This window comes from Aricia agestis, chromosome 11, assembly GCF_905147365.1.
Source record: "Aricia agestis chromosome 11, ilAriAges1.1, whole genome shotgun sequence".
Classification (NCBI taxonomy): Eukaryota; Metazoa; Arthropoda; class Insecta; order Lepidoptera; family Lycaenidae; genus Aricia; species Aricia agestis.
The window spans coordinates 7,040,824-7,064,339 of record NC_056416.1 but is presented as its reverse complement, the minus strand read 5'-3'; the positions used below and the strand labels follow the sequence as shown (position 1 = coordinate 7,064,339).

General features: G+C 38.6%; 2 protein-coding genes and 1 long non-coding RNA gene across 21 annotated transcripts in view; 1 reads left to right on the top strand and 2 right to left on the bottom strand.

The window, feature by feature from the left end:
• Positions 1-12,643, top strand: part of LOC121731807 (kinase D-interacting substrate of 220 kDa B) — a 62,860-nt gene extending 50,217 nt beyond the window's left edge. For 14 of the 19 annotated variants that reach the window (XM_042121459.1, XM_042121443.1, XM_042121445.1 and 11 more), the window contains 10 exons: positions 224-389; positions 780-958; positions 1,041-1,156; positions 1,350-1,502; positions 1,893-2,057; positions 6,348-6,450; positions 7,140-7,231; positions 7,512-7,529; positions 8,666-8,753; positions 11,610-12,643. In XM_042121459.1, the coding sequence (XP_041977393.1) occupies positions 224-389; positions 780-958; positions 1,041-1,156; positions 1,350-1,502; positions 1,893-2,057; positions 6,348-6,450; positions 7,140-7,231; positions 7,512-7,529; positions 8,666-8,753; positions 11,610-12,283 (1,754 nt within the window). In that variant the 3' untranslated portion in view covers positions 12,284-12,643. Of the gene's footprint in view, positions 1-223; positions 390-779; positions 959-1,040; positions 1,157-1,349; positions 1,503-1,892; positions 2,058-2,084; positions 2,250-6,347; positions 6,451-7,139; positions 7,232-7,511; positions 7,530-8,665; positions 8,754-11,609 lie in introns of all 19 variants that reach the window. The other 5 variants (XM_042121446.1, XM_042121462.1, XM_042121461.1 and 2 more) reach the window with 3 other exon arrangements.
• LOC121731812 lies at positions 54-23,509 on the bottom strand. Its single transcript, XR_006036294.1, has 4 exons — positions 23,499-23,509; positions 14,923-14,927; positions 2,868-2,874; positions 54-176 (listed from the first exon to the last, which is right to left on the bottom strand). It is a non-coding gene; the product is annotated as an uncharacterized LOC121731812 (long non-coding RNA).
• LOC121731810 (late secretory pathway protein AVL9 homolog) lies at positions 14,458-19,257 on the bottom strand. The gene is made up of 7 exons (XM_042121472.1): positions 19,074-19,257; positions 18,696-18,893; positions 18,362-18,578; positions 17,978-18,167; positions 17,073-17,794; positions 16,113-16,296; positions 14,458-15,403 (listed from the first exon to the last, which is right to left on the bottom strand). Exons 1-7 carry the CDS (start codon positions 19,140-19,142, stop codon positions 15,022-15,024), a joined length of 1,962 nt encoding a protein of 653 aa, XP_041977406.1. The 5' UTR covers positions 19,143-19,257; the 3' UTR covers positions 14,458-15,021.
• Positions 23,510-23,516: the final 7 nt, after the last annotated feature.

Sequence of the window (23,516 nt, the reverse complement as noted above, 5' to 3'; positions counted from 1 at the left end):
AAGTTCCAGCATGTACTATCAGAAAAGTTAATTCCTTGGCAGATTGGGACCTACGTAGTTTGGTCGCGTTACGTCAAACCCAGCCGACAGATCACAATTAACATTGAATTGACATTATCCGATCAAATGGCGTTGGTCTGTCAAGTGCCTAGGAATCAATTTCCTCGACGGTACAACTTACAAGTCCACAACTTAGTGCTAAGACAATAAATATTTCTTACAGGTCGTCTTCTAAAGGCCTTCCAAATCGAATTCAACTGGTACCAGTTAGCGTCGTGGGTGAATCTGACAGAACAGTGGCCGTTCCGCACCTCCTGGATCATCTACCACCATGAGACATACGAGGAGCACATCGACGACTCCACGTCGCTGAAACATATTTACGAGAAGTAAGCGCTAATTTGCTATAGCTTGTCGTAAGGCAGTTTGAAATTCGTGCTAATAGTTAATATTACTTATTAGTCTTTTTCAATTCTGTAGTATATTGCTATCTGGATTCCACAGGTACCTTCGCGTTGGAAGAGCGATTTTGATTATTTTTTTTAGTGTGCGAGCGCATATTTTTCGCTCGAAGAAATATTTATATAACGAAGAGTCAAACATTAAAATGCTTCCATATACAGGCCAGGACTTAATTTTCAGTCTGTAATAACATTAATTATTTTCTCCCGCTATTCGTTTATTAATTCAACTCAGGAATCCTGTAGGGTTGCATAAAAGATATTGCAGATAATGAGCTCATAATATTATCTCTGACCTAACTCCAATCCCTCCTTCAGGGTTAAGCCTCTAATCGGTGCGTTACGCGAGTCCAGCACGCTGTCCGAGCTGGACCGGGACGAGCGCAAGCTGGAGGTGTTCCTGAGCTTCCACCGCTCCACCCTCACCGCAGCAGACCTCAAGATATTCCTGCCATTCACCATCAACCTAGACCCGTACATCAAGAAGGTTATAAAAGGTATGATAAAAGCTGAAAATACGTAAATTATAGAATTTGATCATTTCAGGAAAAACCTTACGCCAATTTTTTTTTTTAACAGAGGATCAAGCGCAGGCGGGCGTGGACGAAGAGATCGGCGGTAGCGGCGCCGCGGGCGTGTGGAACACCGCACAGCAAACCCTGCGACCGCCACACAAGTCCAGCAAGAAGCAAGTGGTCAGTGCTTTATTGTTTACTAGATATGACGCCCGCAACTCCGTTGCATCAAAATTCTTTATCGCGCGGGAACCGTAAAATTTTTCGGTATAATATATCCTCTTTTTATATTACGCAAAGTATTAACTTAACATAAAAAAGATAACTTAACTCTTATTTAATCATTTCTGAAGATTACGTTTTGTTAATTTAGAAGTTGCCGCCGACGACAGTGCCTAATGGTCCAACCACTGCCATCGTGGCGGCGCCGCAGTGGGCGGGTACGGAGGACGCCCCGCCCACAGTCTACCCGTCCGCGCAAGCGCAGAACCCCATAGCAGTACTAAAAACAGCCTTCCCGGGACTCGTGAGTAACATGTTCTTTCTAACGACTAATTTGATTTTGATAAATTGATTTGCAATTGAGGCTACATAGCTTTAAAAATTGTGGGAATGTACGAGTAGATGAGGATTCATGACAGTTCCTTACTGTGTTTAAGGAGTTCTTCCTTATTTTGTTTTGCAAATCATAAGACTATTTTAAGGGATACAGTAAATAAAATTATCTCTTACAAAACCTGAGTTATTCCAGGGATCCTGACGTATAGTATAATACAACAAATATGTCAAAGTCTTTTTGCCCATGATGGTCGTCGATTGTGCATGCTGTCGCCATCTGTGCAATAATGGTTATCCATCATGGCCCAACCGCCAACGTGCAGGGTTACCTTAACAATAACTTACATTAAACCACCAGGCTGACGTGTCATCGCTCCGTCTGTCGACGCTGAGCGTGGAGCGAGTGTGCGGCGTGGCGCGCGCGGCGCTCGGCGCGGGCGGCGCGCCGGCGGCTGACGCGCTGCAGCGGGCACGCGTCTGCGGCCTCGCGCTCGCCGTGTGCTCGCTAGAGGACCTCAAACCGGTGAGTAAATATTACGTCAAACACAAGGGTGACGTGTCATCGCTCCGTCTGTCGACGCTGAGCGTGGAGCTTATGTGCGGCGTGGCGCGCGCGGCGCTCGGCGCGGGCGGCGCGCCGGCGGCTGACGCGCTGCAGCGGGCACGCGTCTGCGGCCTCGCGCTCGCCGTGTGCTCGCTAGAGGACCTCAAACCGGTGAGTAAATATTACGTCAAATACAAGGGTGACGTGTCATCGCTCCGTCTGACGACGCTGAGCGTGGAGCTTGTGTGCGACGTGGTCTTCGGCCTCGCGCTCCCCGTGCGCTCGCTAGACGACCTCAAACCGGTAAGTAGTCAATAATTAATATCATACTGAATGGATTTTGATGATTATTGTTTATTAAGTTCAGTTTAAAAAAAAAAATGATTGTAATATAAAAAATAAAAATTAATTGTAATGCAAATGCTGCCGAAAAGGACCCCACTCAGGTGATAATCGCGTCATAGTACCTACACCGCCACCCCTGGTGTTCTGTGAGGCCTTGTTGTCAATACTATATGAATTGCAAATAAATATAGTATAACTTTCAATAATTATCGTCATGTAAAGAGCAATTAGAATAGAATAGAATAGAATATACTTTATTGCGTTCAAGATATTGTACAAACATAAAATACATTCATCAAAGATACAAGAACGCAAAGGCGGCTTTATTGCTATTGAGCAATTTCTTCCAAGCGACCTTTGGTATCTATAGGAGTACAATAACAATTAACTTAGGGTATACTGTGCTCTAATAAAAACTATAAGCATTGAAACTTAACAACTAACTTAAATTCTAATAATATTATATAATACATATATGCCTAATAATTACATAAACATTTACATTCTAATACACAAATAATAAGTACTTATATTATAAACTAATAAATACTCTATAATAATCAAATATTAATATACTAAAAGTAATTATTGTAATCCTCTAAACATGCCTACATGTGAGTAAAAATAAAAATAAAAAGAAGGAGAAGGATAAGTAATTTGCGATGGCTGAATTACCATTACATTCAAATAACATTACTTACGGTACATATTATTATTGTTAGGAAGTGACTCTAAATAATGTTTTTTAATTAACGATTTAAAGTTAGAAATACTCTTAGCTTCCCTTATATTAGTTGGTAAAGAGTTCCATAAAAGTATCGACCTGACCGTAAAGGACTGTCCATAAAAATTTGTTTTGTGATTTGGGATTTCGAGAAGGAGGTTAGTCGAAGAGCGCAATTGTTTAGAATCCGATGTTCGGAAGTTAAATCGATCCTTAAGGTAAGACGGTGCCCTCGGATCGTGTAGCAACGTGTACAAGGAGGATAGAACACGCATATTACGACGAAGACGTATGGGCAACCAAGAAAGCCTAGAACGGTACTCCGATATGTGGTCAAATTTACGCAGACCAAAGACAAAGCGAATTGCCATGTTTTGGAGACGCTCTAGCTTATTTAATTAGCAGTAAGGTCTACAAAACATGTATCTGCGTAATCTAATATAGACAAAAATAAGGATTCGGCTAGCAAAATTTTGGTTTTAATGGGTAATACGTTCTTAAGCCTTCCTAGTGAGTGCCACACTGCGTACACCTTACTACTGATCATTGAGATATGATCTGACCATGAAAGATGTTCATCCATGAGAACACCCAGGTTCCTTACCTTTTTACTAAAAGGAACTGGAGTACCACACACGAGCACCGGAGGGAGTTTCACCCAGTCAATCCTTGAGACTAATCCCTGGCTGCCAATGATAATGACCTGAGACTTGTTTGGATTGATAGTGAGGCCGTTACACTTACTCCACTCGCAGATTGTATTCAGGTCACTATTAAAGTCGATAACTTTACTTGGAAGATTCTCTAAGGAAGACGACTGAGTGTAAATCTGGAGATCATCTGCATACAAGTGAAAGAGAGAAAACTTAAATTGTGTTAATAAACAAAGCGAATAGAGCAGGAGATAACACGCCACCCTGAGGAATACCAGCAAGGCTAGTTGACCAACAAGAGAATTTGTCATTTACTCGAACACGCTGTCGACGCCCCCCAAGGTAGCTTCGGAACCAATCGAGGACTGTAGGCGAAAAATTGAGAGCCTTAAGTCTAGCTAAAAGAATATCATGGTCAACGCAATCAAAGGCACAGCTGAAGTCTAGAAGGGCAAGTAAAGTGAGCTGTTTATTGTCCATAGCAGATCTTATATCATCTGTGACCTTGACTAGTGCAGTGGCAGTGCTATGGCCTGGTCTAAAACCGGATTGGAATATGCTAAGAAGACTGTTTTTATTTATAAAAGTCAATAGCTGCTGCTGGATTGACCTTTCCAGAACTTTTGACAAGAACGGCAGAATCGAAATCGGGCGAAAATCAGTTGGCAATACGGGTTTACTTTTTTTAGGCAAAGGAATAATTTGTGCCCTTTTCCAGATAGACGGGTAAACGCCATTCTCAATGGAAAAGTTGAAAATGTGCATTATGATAAGTGCGATTTCATTTATAACTAACGTAACCATCTTTCTGCTTATGTTATCGTCACCAACTGCATTCGATGAAATGGCCATGATATTCTTTTTTATTTCTTCCACAGTAACTCGGTTGAAAAGGAAGGGAGGATAATCAGGTGTAGGCGCGGATGAGAGTAAATATATCAATTGTGATTTAGAATTAGGATCAAGAGGTGTATTGTGGGAGGTGAATTGGCTATTTAGGACATTAATATCTATGTTGTTCAGAGTTGAGGAGGAATCATTATTTCTACCAACGCCTAGGGTCTTGAGAATTAGTGTAGGAAACGAACCCAGTGAACCCCGGAGTAATTCCTCAGTCAGAAAAAACTTTATAGCATAGTAAAGAATCAATAAATTAAGAGTTTTGTATAAATATCCAAAGAATAATAATAAAAGAAGTTAGGTATTTTTACCTAAATTCTTAATTAATTGATATCTTTTTTAGCAAAAATGCTCCGTCGAATCTTTTTTCACTGGACACATTCATGGAACGTATAGAAACAATGTATAAAATATCCAAAAAAATATCCCAGCAGAAACACCAAATTTTAATAAAATATGTTTTTTTGACGGGACTTGGACGGCATAATTGCTCAGTCGATTTTTTTTACGGGAATGACATTTTATTGAAGTTTTATAGCCACAAAATGAAAATCTAAAAAATAAACCATGTAATTATACTAAAATTAAAAAGATTTATTGAATCTAGATATTATTATTATGAAACTAAAACAATAAAACTAAATTACAATAAAAACTAGCGTAAAAAGAGAACAGTTTAAATATAAAAAAGGTTGTCATCCAGACTGCTGCCTTTAGGGAGAGTGCCCAGAATACTAGCCACATTGCCCCGCTGTAAGGCCAGGCTTAATCGCTGGCCAAAATACTATAATAATTATACTATTTTTAAAAATTGCTCTTTTACTAGCAGTGCAAAATTTCTCTATCTGTTTTATTTATTGATTTAAGTACACTGTTAACTTTCTTTTCAACTAGAAAAATATCCAAAAAAGCCGGTTTTTCGGCCGAACATCAAGGGATGATGGCCCAGCGATGGCGGTACGCCTCTACACGTGGCCGATACGACAGTCGGTGCCTGACCGTGGTCGAGTGAAGACGTCGTAATTCGTATTACAATTAACGAATTTCATTCAAAATGACGAGTACCTACGTGGTCTCATAATGAATGAAGCTATATTAATATGATAAAGGCGAAAGTTTGTATGGATGTTTGTAACTTTAGTTACTCTTTTACTGAATGGATTTTAATGAAACTTTACAATTTTTACATTATAATATACATAACTCCTGACTTTTTGGGAATTTTGGCGTTGTTTTAAGAACGAAAAACATATTATGCTATTATTACATTTATCATCATCATCATCATCACTACCATAAACCATTATTTTAATTTTAGTCTCGAAATAATTATTTGTAGAATTCAAGAGAAGGTTCATATTAGAAGGGAGGTCATACGAAGTTCACCGGGTATTCTGGTGAATATATTAATATATTAAGTTTTGGCTCATACTATTCTATAACCCAGCAAAGTTTCATCGACTGAGGAATTATTCCCGGGTCCCCATACAAACAATCGGTTCATTTCCTACACTAAATTTGCTGCGCATGTTTCGTCTACATAAACTTGACACAACAACGCAACTGTATCGCAGATTGGTTAGATATTATTTACTTCGAAAACAGTATTTAAAACGATATTTACTGTAACCATGTATTTGTCTGCAGGTGTTGGATCTGCCGTTCGGAGACTGGGAGTTGTTCAAGATGCTGGTGCTCAACCTGCGAGAGTTGGAGGCGCATCTGCCGCTGACTGCCCCCACCGTGGCCGGTCAGTATTTCGATCACAGATTAAGCCCGGGTGCGCACTAGCGGCCAGGTCGCGGCGGCCAACGAAAGTATAGTGTGGCCGCTGGTAGTGTTGCGGCCAGGTGCGCGTTGTCTATGGCGGTTTCATACTAAAGTATATATATACTTTAGTATGAATCCGCGCCGCTCGATGGCCGCTAGTGCGCGCCCGGGCTAAAAGCATATTTCGGTCACATTATGCTCTCAGTCTCCAAACTATAGCTATCATAATATTAAACACCAAGGCCACAAAATAGAGGTACGATAGATCAAAATACTCCAAATATGTGGCCCCGTCCCTATTTAAAGACTAGAAATTTCTAGAAACAAAATATTTCTTTGTGACTGACAACATTAGAAAAACTTCCTTGGGCACTAAGATTACAATTGGAAAATGTTGGTAGAAGATTATTTGTAGTTGGTACTGTATAGTGTATAATGAATGATGAGAATTGGAGCATTCATTATGGGCACCACCAAAAAACTTTTAAAAAATAATATCTATTTTATGATATCTGACTTTTGATTGTGCATTTGTCGGTCATTTATCGTGCATATTTGCATGCATATTTCGGAAGTTTGATCGTGCATATAATCCGATGTCTAATTAAGTATAACACTTTCGTTCGTTATTTTATTACGATTAGTTGTAATTTTAACTACTTATTGCAGTAATACCAGACAAAGCGGCAGACGAAAGCGATACAGTGAAACGACCTGCTTTAGAACACCAAAGAAGCCGACCGAGTAATGTGGAAAAACAGGTAAATAACTTTTGTATTTATTATTATGTTAAATAACGTAGGCCGGTATAAATAGTCAGCACTCAAGATGCATCTCGGTCTCAAGACACGGTTCAGGCTCTGTGATTGGTTGGCTGTCAAAATTTGGACCAATCATAGAGCCGAACCGCGTCTTGAGACCGAGATGCATCTTCAGTACTGACTAATTATACCGGCCTTAAAGTAATAAAATGATTTTTCAACTATTTAGTAGTAGCAAGATTTGTTTTTAGTAAAAATATTTTCTATTTTGTACTTGCAGCCATATGCGGAATATCAGGTGAATAGAAGATAGTAGAAACTCGTAAATCGTTGCATTTATACTCCACGTAGTTTTTGCACTACTGTCCCCTTTCCTAATAGTTGTTATGCATAATATTATACAGGATGTAAATACACCTTCCTGCCAAATTTTGATACATTGATCCTTGTTAGAAATAAAAATACACGTATTTTTTCTTTTATATATCACTCATCACTCACTCACTAAAATGTTGAGAAATAGCTTCCGAACGTTATCCTAAAAACACTACAATTAATGGACACGACCCGTCGCCCGCGCGTTACGTTCCCCCTGCGCGCGCGCCTCCCCGCCGGGAGTGACCATTCTGCAACGATTTTAAATGGGATAAAATATGTAATTTAAAAAAAATAACGCGCAATTTTTTTGGTTAAAACAACTCTCCTAATGATACCTAAGCCCTGGAAAAAGTTTGGCAGGAAGGTTTAATTGCACCCTGTATTTAGTTCAAAGCATTTATGTCAACCATAAGTATTTAGTTTTTGCATTATCTAAAATCACTTTAGTCCTTATCCAATTATTTGTTTAGCGATTATTCATTAATTCTATATTTTCCACCTATGCCGCTATAATTTTTGCACAAATTTAAAATTACATAATATTAAATATGTAATTTTAAATTTGTAGAATTTGATATTCGCTAATTAATAATCATATCTTTTATCTTTAAATGAGCAATTCTTGTATATATATAATTGGAATCTCGGAATCGGCTCCAACGATTTTCATGAAATTTAGTATATAGGGGGTTTCGGGGGCGATAACTCGATCTAGCTAGGAATCATTTTTAGAAAATGTCATTTTATTCGAGTGTTATCGAATACCGAGCAAAGCTCGGTCAAATAGCTAGTTACACATTAAACAAGTTTAAAGAAAGGTTATTTATAGCGTACACAATAACGAAAAAAGCTAAGAAGGGATTTTAAAAAATTCCCACTTGGGTTAGTCAATGTTGTATCGAACAATGAAATCTGCACTCATAGCAAAAAAATTTAGAGTCATGTTCATATACAATGAACATATTTCATTACACACAATATGTGTCAGATTTTTTGGAATTTTAAACAATGTTGACCACTGCAGCCCCTTTTTAACTCATAGTTGATCATCTCCAGGTGACGCTAGAGGAGCAGATGATCTGCGGCGCCCTGCAGACCCTCAGCGAGGAGGCGATGGAGGAGCCCCCCGCATCCCCCGCGCCAGGTGAGCGCGACCCCCCCACGCCCCCGCGCAGCCCCTCCACGGGGGAACACCCCCGCGACCACGTCATCGTCACCCTCACCGACGACTCCAGTGTGTTCCTGTGACGTAGCCCAAGGGATGATAGTCCGATTTCATACGAGGAATGATAGACCGATTTCATACAAGGAATGATAGATCGATTTCATACAAGGGATGATAGTCCGATTTATACAAGGAATGATAGTCCGATTTTATACAAGGGATGATAGACCGATTTCATACAAGGGATGATAGACCTTTTTCATACAAGGGATGATAGTCCAATTTCTTACAAAGGATAATTAAAGTCCCATTTCATAAGAGATTGAAAGATAACGAAACCATTATAGAAATTATTTCATAGACAAACTAGTTATCAACGCCCTTTAATACTGACTTCAAAAAGTAGAAGAATACTGATATAATCATTCCGATTCATTAATTGATATGATTAATTCAAATTTGATATAAATATTAAGTATTATGAAGTATATTGTACTTGTTTTATAAAGAACTTTTATGAATAATTGTTCAAAACAGTTTGTACTTAGTTATTTTGCAAATATTTTATTTATATAAAAAAGACGTTTTATTCAACCTACTTACATACGAGTACTTATAACAATTTATAGTTTTGATTATTTGAATGTACCAAACGATTTGAGTTGTAAATATTTTTCACTCGTTATATTGAATTTTGCATATAATGCACATTCCCTAGAATTGTAGTTGCCTTCTAAAATTATATACTTTAGTTGTAAGAGCATTTTATATGCTGTACACGATTATTGATTATTTTGTAGTCTGCCTAAGCTTAATTTATATTTTAAGCAATTAATGTAAAACATTTCTAGAATCATTTAGTAATTGCGAATTAACAAAGATTTCTTTTAATCCTTAACAAGTCTGCTGAAAATATATTTCACTAAAACATTATTTTGTTTTTTAAAATATATCAAATTCCGACATGTTATAATATATTATATCAACAGCTATTTAATATGTAACATAGTACATATTGGTCTAATCCAAGTTTTCGAATATTTTATTTAGTAATGAGAAATTTTATTCTTCCGTGGAGGGGTGCGCATTTACGATTCTCCTTTGGCCAAACCTTATTTTAAAAATTATAACTAACGCCTTTTGTTATCGCTTAAATAATATTGCAACAAAATGTTATCACTAATGCAACACATAAGTTTTATTAATGATATGTTATGCTTAATTTGCAAACGGTAGTTTTTTCTTGCTTGTGGCGCACTTCTTTAATTTGTAGAGTAAGTGACGAATTATTAAATTCTTAATATATACAAATAATTTGGGCCTTGCATAAGCTTAGATCCAATATTCCCAAAATTTAAAAAAAAACTTTTTATGTAAGTATTTCATCAACTACATAAATTGGCTATTAGATTAAATTTTTTTTCTGAATTCGCAATTACTTAATGTACCAACTGGACATAATCTAAAAGTTGTATTAAATAAATAAAACTTTACAAAGAGCGAAGCGTTGCGGTGCATTGCGTGATGCGTCGTATGGTACACATCTGCGTTTCAGCAACATGTAACGTGGCATATCATAAGCTCATGTAACAGGAGTGTCACCATGGGCGTACCCAGGTTCTGGGCCAGGGGGGGAGGGCAAATCAGATTTTTTATAAGCTAGGTGTGTATAAAGAACAAAGAATTAATAATTTTTAGTTTTAATTTTTATAGATAAAAGTAGTAGATAAGATGCTTAGTGGGGACGTCAACATGATCCAGGTTCCTTGCCCCTCCCTCCCTCGGTACGCCCATGAGTGTCACCAATGCGCGAACGCATCGAAACGTAAAGATACAATGTGGCCTCAAGTAAAATTCTCAACTTGTCACTTCATAACTAAAAAAACTTATTTGTTTGAAAGAATTTTTACAAATCGAAATTGTGTCTCATGATCTCATTTTAGTGTTCCATTTTTCATTCCATTAAACATTACATTAGCTTAGGGTGTAAAGCCTAAATGCCACGCGCTTTTTTTATGAAAATGCACCCGCCAATTTTGTTTTAAGCGAAGCCTAGTTTAGTATTACGTAGTTGTAGAATCGCCTCGGCTGTGTGTTATCCTTCCGGTTGTGATCAATTAATTTGTAAAAAAAAATCCTATTTATTAATGTTTTATCAACGTGTGCCATCGTTTTTGATGCATTTATCATGTTTACATTTTATAATTTATATATAGGAGTAGCCTTTATAGTCTTACAATTAAAATTTTAAGTGTTGTAAATTTATTATGATTCAACATTGGAATAATGTTTATAACTTGTTCCAAAACATAAGCAGACATAAGTATTTCATGTTAGGAACTAAAATGTATACATACTAAAACCTGTTCAAAGTTTTCAAGTGGTTTAGCATTATGTAAAGGTGTAGTCAAAGAAATTAATGCAGTCAATTATGTTATGTATGAGAATCTAATTTTATTTTAAACGTTGCATTAGGTAAAACTAACAATTGAATTTAAAAAATAAACGTGAAAATCTAACGGTGCTACTACACCGAAGCCACAAACATAAAAGTATAATATTGACCGCACCTTCCACATATAATATCCCGACTGACATTTTTAAATGTAATATTTAATATTTCTATAATACAATTTTTGAATATTATATTATCAGTAGCGAATAGCCAGTAAACGTAGATCTGTAGAGGCTCGGAAACATATCATTTTGAGTACTTAAATAAGTCCCAGAAATAAACGTGACTTATACGAAACCGTAGTTTTATTTGCACGTAACGACACCGAGGTCCGCACCGAGCCGCGCGCCGGCGGACCGCTACAGTGGGCGCTGTTTCAGACGCCGGCCCCTCCCCGCCGCCCGCGCCCCGCGCCCCCGCCGTCAGCTTCAGCGTGGAGAGTGAGGACGACGACGGCCACATCACGTTCGCGGCCCGCCCGCGCCCGCGCCGCGCCGCCCGTGCCCCGCGCCCCGCCTCGCTGCGCCTCGACGAGCCCCCCGCGCGCCCCGCCGCTCGCGCCCACTCCGTCGAGGACACCGCCGCCGCCCCCGCGCCCGCCGCCAGCGCCCTGCGCCGCACTGCCGACGCGCTGGCCCGGGTGGGCTCCGCCGATGGGCTGGCGCGGCTCAAGGACCGGATCCTATCGCGCGGCGGCTCCCGCGAGCGTAGCCCCGCGCGCTCCGACGACGACGAGTCCGCGCCGCTCGTGTGCCGGTCGCCCGCCGGACGCGACCTCGCCGCTTCGCCCGCCGGCCGCGATCTCGCCGCCTCGCCCGCTTCCGACCTCACGGAGCTGGAGTCGCCGCGCGCGGACCCCGCCGACCTGCTGCCGTGCGACAAGAGCGGCGAGGCGGGCGGGGGGTGCACGGAGCGCGGGGGGCGGCGCGCCAGCGACCCGTCCCTCGACATGGTGGAGCCCTACAACATGCGGCTGCTGGGCCACGCGCTGTGGCGGCAGGACGCGCTCGACGACCCGCCGTGGCCGTGGGCGGAGCCCGACTCGGCGGTGTGAGCCCGCGCCGTGTGTCACTACTCACTGTGCACGCCACACGGTACGCTGACGCTGCGGCTGTCGCGGGCCACGCTCGCTCCTGGGCTGCCCCATCCAAAGCGAGGATGTCGTCGCTTAAGATACATGCTATAGACCTATAAAATTCTATTCAGATACTCTATAAAATGTATCGCTAAAAGAGTACTTATCAAGTTTTGACGTCTCGGTTCTTGGTAGAAGTACTTGGTATATTATGGTATTATAAGCCAAGTTTTTATGCACAAATTTTAAATAACATTCTACTATAAAAGTATTAAATCAACTTATAAATATTACACGTCGTACTTATGGTGCTTTCGTCTAAGGGGGGTATTACATTATCATATATATTGGATTCGAGATCATTGAGTCAATGATATTGGATAATGTATTCAATCAAAGATCAAAGATTTTTGACATTTGCTGAGAGATTGGATCCAATACGGTCATAGAAATAGGTGTTGCCAGTTATTTAATATAAAAAGAGTTTTTAATTTCTTGTACGTTATTATGTTTCAAATAATGTAATGTAATTATTTTTCTTGGATAATTATATACTTGGATAATCTTGCTGAAATAACAAAAAACAAGCCATATTAAAAATGACGATGTCTTTTGACAAATCGAATTCTCTGAGATCTAGTAACCCTAACGTCAATACCTGTCAGCGTTAGCGCTCTTTATTGGCTATTGAAACCACATATGACGTAAAATAGGATCAATGACATATGATAGTGTAATATGCAGATATGATCAAATGATCATATATATTGGATCCTATATATGATCATAGAAATGATCCAATATAAATGATAATGTAATACCCCCCTTAGTAGTATGTTATAAATCAAGTAAATAAACAATGTAAGTATGTACTTAGTTTACATTAAGTGTAATATTTTTATAGATATAGAATTATTAAATCAATTCAATTTGATCTGAATTTCTTATTTTATGACCTTTGGTTCCCTACTTTCAACTCTAATTTAAAATTATTTATCAACCAAAGAGTTATCAACAGGCGACACGCCCCGGCGTCGCACGGGTATAAAATATATAGCCACTAAAAAAATATATTAAAATCGATAGCTCTATCGCTAAGGATAGATGATCCTTAACGTGGTCTACTTCTTTATCTGTGCCAAATAACATAAAAATTGCTGCCAGTAGTTTGCAAAGAGAATATATAATCACTACGTTTTAGTAGTTCGCGAGATAAGACCTTTCAAATAATTTCTTCCATTTTTTTCCATATTTATATAACTTAAATATTATTATAATACTACTAGTAATTGATGCCCGCAACGTTGCGCCAGACATATAGTACTTAATAATATTAGTACGGATAAACACGTTGTGCAGTAATTCAGTAAAAGAAAAAATATTTTGTAGTGCGCGTGGTAATTAAAATGTAATCTTCCATACCTATCTATGGACGATTAATTAATCAAGAAAAACAAATAGCATATCAGCCACAACACGAATTTCGTATTATGGTTTTGTGATTGCTAGAACGCGTCGTGGCCGTTTTCATCAGAGCCACGACGCGAATTTCGCGTCGTGGCTGTTTCACTGTGACCACAACGCGTTGTGAGCAATTTTTTCGCTCACTATATACCGATAGTTCAACAAATTTATACGTGGGAGAGCCATGCTTCGGCACGAATGGGCTGGCTCGACCGGAGAAATACCACGTTCTCACAGAAAACCGGCGTGAAACAGTGCTAGCGCTGTGTTTCGCCGAGTGAGTGAGTTTACCGGAGGCCCAATCCCCTACCCTATTCCCTCCCCTACCCTTCCCTATTCCCTCCCCTATTCCCTTCCCATCCCATCCCTACCCTCCACTATTACCCTATTCCCTCTTAAAAGGCCGGCAACGCACCTGCAGCTCTTCTGATGTTGCAAGTGTCCATGGGCGACGGAAGTTGCTTTCCATCAGGTGACCCGTTTGCTCGTTTGCCCCCTTATTTCATTAAAAAAAAAAAAAAAAAAAAATTATAGAAAAAGAAAAAAGATAATAATAAATTACATAAAAAAATATTGCATTTTAGTGCAATGTGCAAGAAAAATGTTGGCATTATTGCACTTAAGTGCAATGTAACTAAGTTTAAAAATTACAATTACTATCAAAATAGGCCATAATTAAAACCAACTTATCGATTTCAGTATAAATTATATTATCAACAATTTTTAAGTATAATATTTGAGATCACAAACAGTGAACGAGTGTATTCGCTGCCTACTTTACCACTACGAAGGCTCTTATATAAATTTAAATTCGTACATTATTTACTTCTAAGCCTATATGGAAGAACGTGAAGGTGAATGAAAGAATAGAAAACTCAACACTCGGTTCTGAGTAAAAATTCACTATCTGTAGAAAAAATACAAATATGCCCAACTATACTTCGGACTAGCACACAAATAAACAACGGCTAATACATTAATATTTAAATATGAGTAATTCCTTAAACTAATAAACTAGCAATGAAAACCAAGTCACACAATATCACTAATATAATATTATTTAACAGTATTTACATAATGAGCGTATACTAAAATAATTTTGTATTTTGTTTATAATATATAAAATTAAGCTTTACCTATTTAATGACTGCAACTTAGACTAAAAGTATAGTATAATATTAGAAAATATAAAAAGAACAATAAATATAAAACTGCACATACACAGTACCTAGAATACTACGAGATATCACGCTTCAAACGACTCGGATCTTGCTGATTGCACTGCCCTGTTCCTCGATGAGTTTGTCCGGTGAGTCTGAATCTGCGGCTAAGGTGCGGTTGTCAACGAGATCGACGGCGTCTTCGGCGTCTGATACGTCTCGCTTATCATCGGAGGGGGCGGACGCGGAGCTATCTGCAGGGGCGGAGCTATCCGTGGGGGTAGAGTTATCCGCAGGGGCGGAGCTATCGGCGGGCCCGTCTGCGGGGGCGGTCAGGGCGCTCCACCACCCGGAGAGGGCGCCTCGGGCTTGGGACAGGGCTCCGCCGACGGCCCGCGACGTGCTGGCCACCGCACGCCCCGTACTCGCCACCGCAGCTGACACCTTACGACCGCCTTCCGTCGTTGACATTGTACTGAAAATGAGTATATGACCATTGCAAGTACTTAATACATGTATAGTAATTGTATATTTTGTATTCAGTAATAAAGTAAACGTATATATATTATGGAAAAAGTGTAATTGTTGGTCAATCACAAAGTCTCTGAAATTAATTTTGTTAACTTACAAAAGTCTGATAATAAAATTTCCAGGACATATTTTATTATCTTCTTATCATACATATTTTATCGACTTCTTTCTTATGTCTAATTCTACGAATAATAAAAATGTAACTCCCATACTATTACCATTTTAAAGGGGTTCGAACATTTTTGTATGGAGCCTGGCATATCTAGCCCCCGGCCCTTTTAATTTTTTCCGAGCACGATAAAAGTGGCCGGCAGCTAGATATGCCACAAAGGTTCGTACCCCTTTGGTTCCTTTCGATCTGTCATGTAACGTCAGCCTTATATCGCTGAAGGCCACCTAAATATTGCAAATGTATTGAAAATGTGTACCTAGGTACACATTTTTGACAAGTATCATTGGAGAACATGTTTTTTGACGGAGTTGCTTTTCCTTAGTTTTTATTATTTGTATGTCTAATTATTATTTTCAAAATCAAAATATTAAATACAAATTGTTATTAATAATTAGACAAATTATTCTTTTTTTACAATAAAAGGTATTTTGAAGGTGCCATATCGTTTCTGCTTGGGCATTATTCATTAAAATACACTTACTGTGCAAACTTCAACTTCATATCAGCAACAGAGAGTTGGCCAGAAAAAGGATGCATAGGTACAAGGTTCATAAAAGCCTCGATGTCAGCATTGTTTGTGTTCTGCAGCCACTTTTCATAAGCTGGTGTTGATTTAAAACTGCTCATGAACTGAGCATTATATGATTCTATTTCCCTGCTACCATCTGAAACGAGAATACTATCTATCACAGGGGTCACCAATTAGTTTCGCTTGGGGTCCGTTTTAGGACATGAAATGACCTTCGCGGTCCACACATTTTATATTTTTAAAAAAATTATTAAACAAAGGTAATTACGACCTTTGTGGCTCAGTTGGTGGGCTGTTGGTAGCTCAAGCCGGGGCTCGCGGGTTCGAATCCCGCCGACGAAACAAAAAGTTTTTCAAAAGTTCCTGGGTCTTGGATGTGTATTAAATATGTGTGTCATATAATAAAAATCTTAAATATATGTAAAGTATAAAAGTATTAAATATATTTCCGTTGTCTGGTACCTGTAACACAAGTCCTTCAGGTACTTAGCATTGGGCCAGATTGACGTGGTGTAGAGATAGATAAATAATAAAAATAAAATACAGAAATTACAAATGTATTTTTTAGATATCAATGAGAAAAGTTACCATTTTTTATCTCTCTCAAGTTTGGAGTGAAATATTGGTACAAGCTATAGACATTTACATTAAATCCTGGAGATATTGAACGAAGATCATCTTCAAACATGCTTGGTCCGCAGTCCGCACACACTAGATCGGTGGTCCGGATATGGACTGCGGTCCACCATTTGGTGACCACTGATCTATCATTTTCTCCCCTTTTGTGAAAGATAATAATTTATTACATAGTCTTAGCACATATTTTAACACTTCAACTCCCAAGCGGCCCAGGTGGGCCGCATTGTATCTGGTTTTCTCACGATCGAGGTATTATAATCACGAAAAACGTACCTGGCAAGAGTGACGTCCTCAGAAGATATATAGAGTAGCTAGCAAATTGATCCCTTATCCAGGAGTCTCCCTGTGTAGATCCATGTCTTACCACATGGTCAGCAAATCTCAGATCTTCCGTACTCAGTGTTAGTAATCTTCTCAATGTCAAATCTGTAGTTTCTATCCTCATTTCATTGAGCTCCACCAAAACATCAAACAACTGCCTCTTCTGTTTAAAAAGTACATTCGAGGCCCCCACCACGAAACCCTTAACGGCAGGATCAGACAACAAATCCAGATATTGTAAAGACAAATAGGGCAAGCAAATGTAACCATCCTCAAATAGGGGCAGTGGAAAGCCACACTCTGTTTGATCTATTTGACTGGTGAGCGTACATAGGCCATCAACACTCATATCTCTAGCCATTGTTGGACTCTGCTGGGTGTCAACATTCTTCTGTGCCTTATACTTCTCCCCGACGCTGTGACATTTCTCTCGGCTAGCTGTAAACTCTTGCCGATCAACAACATCAGTCAGGACTGACTCATCAAAACTCTGTCTACTTACTTTGTCTTTCTCCTCTAACAGATTTCCACTTTCTTTTAGGGTTAGTTCCTCCTCAATGCTGCTTATGCCATTCATTAATTCTCGATCTAACATATTTAGGTCAGGCTCATCCTTGTCATTATCTTCGTCATTCTGAGGAGCAACAGGCACTGGGGAAAGAGGACGAGATAAGCTGAAAAATATTCAAAATCATTACTACATCATGGCATACATAAAAGGAGTGACAACAGGAGGAACCAAAGCCTGGATTAAATTAAAAGAAGGTCAGGCCTCATCTACAGCCAGTAAATTGATTCACACATTCGTGAATATAAAATTTTATAATACTCAAATAAATTTTTTATCTAATACTTACACAACATTGGCCGACTTTGACAAACCATATTCTAGACATTGGGGTAGTAAAGAAACAAGTGTAAGCAGTGTGGCAGAAAGGGTGCCAGCAGGTGATCCATAAATAAGTATCTTACGCCTCAATAATAACAACTTAAACAGAAGTAGGGCTTTATGCTTCCAGTTTTCTATCAATTTTTGAACACTTAGACCTGAAATGAAAGATAATTTTTATTTCTAAGAGTTGAACTTAAGAGGTAATTTGATAATTTCTATATGTATGTACCTATTCTGTGCATTTCTTTTGCTCACTCTAGAACCTATCTTGCCTTTTTATTGTGAGACATTTTGAACATCATAGCATTCAAGACAATTTTTATTTTATATTTTTAATTAAAACTCTTACCTTCAAGAGCTTGATCAATCTGTACAGGACAACTGTTAAGATGCCTAAATGCATCTTCTAATAACTTTGTTTGTGAGAAGTCCCCTTGTAAGAACCAGGCTCGGACAACTAATTCCATTTTCACAGCTAAACGTCCAAATAGAGGTGACCGACATATTACACACACACTTTTTTGCACAGAACTTCTGGTCATGTCTTCGGTTTTCTGAGCAACTTGCTGAAATCACAGGATTTATATAGGTACATGATACTGGATGCATGATAATTGATAAACATACAAACTATAAGTTTATTTCAAGTAAAATAAAGTTAAAAATATTTGAGTGTTTATTACCTCAACTGGAATTTGACGAAAACACGATATACCGTACACAGTATGAGCAGGGTCTGTCAAACCAGGTAAATTAAAGAATATAGTGTCAGACAAGTAGTTGTGGGAGCCATCTGGCAAAGCCAGAGCTGGCAAGTACCGCCATGGCTGCGGCAGCTCATTAGGGTGACCTGGTATCAACTCTGGATAGCAATGCTCTACCTGTAAAGAATAAGTGAGATATTTTTTTACTTTACATTTGATAAAATGGTTCAAATAAAACCAGTGTCGTTTACTATAATATGTGCTAGTAAAAATTTATACATGAAACAAAATCGTATGTTAATAATGTGCTCACAAAAGCAAAATAAGTTATCGATTGATGATATTTATGACGCCTACCTGGCATCCTCTTTTATGGTGAAAACCAACAACAATAATATTGAGTACTGGATCGTTTACAAACGACATACTTGTTTTAATTTATACTATTAATACAATGTTTTTTATTCGACATAACTACAGAGATTTTATGAAAACAGTTATTTCCATAAAATAAAACATCGCAATACTAAATTCGCGAAAAATGACGACAACTGACAAGCAATTACTAGTATATATGCTGACAAGTCACAATTGACAGCTGTCAACGGAATTGACGGATGTTTTTTTTTTCTCCTTATGGCACTTCGGCTATTTAGCCATGGCCAGTGTTGAGTATATTATGGCGGGAAAACAATATTCTATTTAAATACAGTTTTCAGCATCAAAAAAACGATATTGTCAGGTCTAAAGTCCAGTCAAAGTCTAAGTAAAAGTCAATACAGTCAAGAAGTCAAGTCGGTCGATTCAGTAAAGTGGTAGACGCTTTACTAAAACTTTCGATGGAGTTTCAGAGGGGACACAAAATAGCACGCTTCTGGATATTTCAATGCAATATCCAGAAAGTGAAGTTATTGTATTATAAAATATTGTTTTCCCGCCATAATACACTCCGCCGAAGTGCCATACTAGCCGAAGTGCCATATTAAGAAAACAAAATGTCAAAATGCAGGCCTGCAAACATCCTGCAATGCCTGCAACCCATGGAATTAATATATACTACGTTTATCTAGTTTCAATTAATTCCATGCTGCAACCACATTCACAGTCAATGAATTCCATAGTCATTCAACAGATGGAAGTGACATAACTACAAAAAAGTGTGGCCGGCGCCATATTGCCAAGAACTAAACATGGCGGTCTATAGTGATAGGACCATAGACATAATATATACTGTCGTAATATATTATGTCTATGGATAGGACACTCGGTTGATATTTGTCGAGGATATCGATAAACTAAGATGTTATAAGTGAGCCTCCTGTTATATCATGCGAGCAATAAACCATTTGAAGTTGCTAAAAAAAACATTTTTGCCTATTTTATCTCTATGTATTATTTGTACATAGAGACAAAATAGGCAAATACAGTTTTTTTTTTTTTATATAGGAGCCTCCTTAATTTTAATAAAACTATTTAATTTATTTTAAGTTTATTAATTATTATTTAAGTTGCCATTATTGATATCGGGCAAAAATTGCCAAAAAGTCGGACAAATACGAGTTGTACTCGCGCACGAAGGGTTTACAGTTTATTTTAATTTTACCATCAATTATTATTATTATTAAAGTATGTATATAACTGAGTATTTTGAGAACATTTCAAGTGCCTACCTTTTGCCATTATTGATATCAAGCAAAAAAATAGCAAAAAATCACGTTTATTTCGGGGCTCCCTTAAATATTTAATTTATTTTGTTTTAAGTAACTAAAGTGCAGTAATGCACCTTTTTTACTGCGTTTTAATATGTAATTCTCGGTTTTTTTTCTGTGCAGTAAAGGGGCCCCAAAAATACTAATGCCTGTAATAAATTATTCATGGGGTTTTCAGGGCATTCTTTACGTCTAGGATTAAGATTACGTTATTCCCTTTGAGATAAAGTTGAAAAAGAACAAAACAAATACATTTTAATATATTTTTTACGTTTTTAAACTTTAAATGCGTTTTTCTCCGAATCATGATTTTGCACTTACTGCGCTTTAGTGTCTGCACGGCAGTGTTATTGTGGGATATCCTACGAATAATAAAAACTCGTAGGAAATCGTAACTCCCATACTATTACCGTTTTAAATTTGGTTCCTTTTGATCTGTCATGTAACGTCAGCCTAGTACCGCTCAAGGTCACCTCAATATTGCAATTATGAATTGAAATGTGTAGCAAGGCCGTATACCGATCAGTGCCAACCACCAACAGAGGTCACCTTGGTTGGGTCAACAAAGTTGAATCTCTATCTACACGATCAACTCGTCTGTCTTGGCTAGGATGTGGAAAAGTGAACAATGGGACCACTATCTAAACCTCAAAAGACCGTAATAGCGCGCATGAGGGAGAAAAAGCGACTTTGTTACATAATATGTATAGATATAGATGGTGCGACCATTAATTACAAAACAAGACCTGTGTCTTGTTTTGTAATTAAGGGTTCATTAATCACTGTTGATGCGAAAAGCTGTGTCTGTAGAAGAACGTTTAATAGCAATGTTAAGATTTTTGGCTACTGGTGCTACACACCACATGCAACGCATCCGGCGATCAATGTGCGACTGAGCGCCAACAAGCGTCTACACGGTTGCGTTTCAACTCAATGTTCTCTATTTGACATTGGTCGTGAGGGATGCGCTCACTACCAAGGTTATTGAAGGTTATTTGGTTAATCAACCAAAAACAAGCGTCTACACGGTTGATTTTTGTTCCAACCCTACCAATGTGACCTCTGTTGGTGGTTGGAACCGATCGTGTATACGGCCTTGTACACTTTTTTGACAAGTATTGTGGAGCATGTTTTTTGACGGAGTTACTTTTCCTTAGTTTTTATTATTCGTAGGGGATATCCATAAGAGACAGATAAATACCTACCATCGCGGAGTTTTCTGTAGACCTTTTTAATATGTACAATACTTGGTACATTATTTTGATAAAGCTCGTAGGGTTCAGCCTGCGTTTGCAATGTAAGCGGAAAAAATGTAATTATTTACGACATCACGTCATTAGAAACCCCAACAATAACAGTATTTCTCCGCTGTTTAATGAATGTTATTATACTTATAAACCTTCCTCTTGAATCACTAAGGCTCCCTGAAAATACTTGCATAGGACTTCAATCTGTATATTTATGGAAATAATAAGGAGCAAAATCGTGTAAACAAATAAATACTTTAACTGATTTAGTGCGGATGACGCGGAGAGTGTCATATATGTTTTTAACATGTGGCGTATGACACGTGAGCCGTGTCATTAAAAAAAAACGATTGTTTCTCCGTCAAATTACACTTTAGAAGGTTCTACTCTGAACAAAACCATCTTAATTTTCCACGTAGAGCATGCCTATATACTTCGTTTCGTTACGTATTCGTACTTAGAAGCCCTGATATTGAATTTTGCAAGTATATCACATCCCTAGATGGACGGCAAAGCAGGATAATGAGTGGGCTACGTCATTTCGCAGGCCTGCACGGCGGACTGCAAAGCAGGATAATGAATGGGCCACTTTAGATTGATTTGAAAGGGATGACACAACCATTTCTTGACAGATTATATAATATGTCGTAGTCTAGTCAAAGCAGGGCTTCAAATACCGGTATTTTTTCATAACGTTATTGCTTCAAGGGCATAGATAACGGTATGAAAATTTACCCGATACTAGAAATAGCGGTAAAAATGGAAATTAATACCGGTAAATGTTATAACGGTAAATAGGCGAGGTGGTACACAAAGCACACAACGAGTGGTGGCAGTCAGTTCAGGACGTTCGTTCTAGTGGAGATAGAGAGAATAGAGCTAGCTGCCGCCTCGCCGTCTGCGTTACTGCATGTAAACTGGTTTGTGTGATCCACGGACATGTCCCGCCGCCAGAGCCCGCCGGGGACCTGCGGAGCGGTCTTTTTGCCCTTGGTGTGCGTTGGTAATACATATTGTAGGATTCTCTTTGTGCTATCGTTCGCGGCGAAATTGACCGGTCCGCCCCGCCCCATCGTGTGCGAAGCGCCTCTGATCCGACGGGCTCCTTAAAATATTATCCGTGTTCTAATACCTACATATTTTGTAAATGCTATCATATAATTATGAATTTTTTTAAATGTGTTGATATTTTTACTACAGTCTACAAAATATTAAATTAAACTTAGAATTCTAGTAATAAATACTAAGACATACAAATAATTATCCATATTTTGCCAATACCCCGCATTCGCCACAATTAAAACAAGTAAATAAAAACGGATATAGGTACCTTGCATAATTTTCTGCATTCATTGACTAAACAAATTGCAGCACCATCTTGACTTGTTAAGTCAAAGTTTTTTTTTAATGAAAATAAGGGGGCGAACGAGCAAACGGGTCACCTGATGGAAAGCAACTTCCGTCACCCATGGACACTCGCAGCATCAGGAGAGCTGCAGGTGCGTTGCCAGCCTTTTGAGAGGGAATAGGGTAATAGGGGAGGGTAGGGAAGAGAAGGGAAGGGAATAGGGGAGGCGATTATGCCTCCGGTAAACTCACTCACTCGGTGAAACATAGCGCAAGCGCTGTTTCGCGCTGGTTTTCTATGAGAACGTGGTATTTCTCCAGTCGAGCCGGCCCATTCGTGCCGAAGCATGGCTCTCCCACGTATATAAAAACTGGTGCTTGGAAGTCGGAAGTTGGGCTGCGAGTGAGATTTGGTGCACGACGCATAGCGCATACCTGATACCAGAAAATATCGTTATATTTACCGGTATTTTCATAACGATATTTTTTGGTTATGT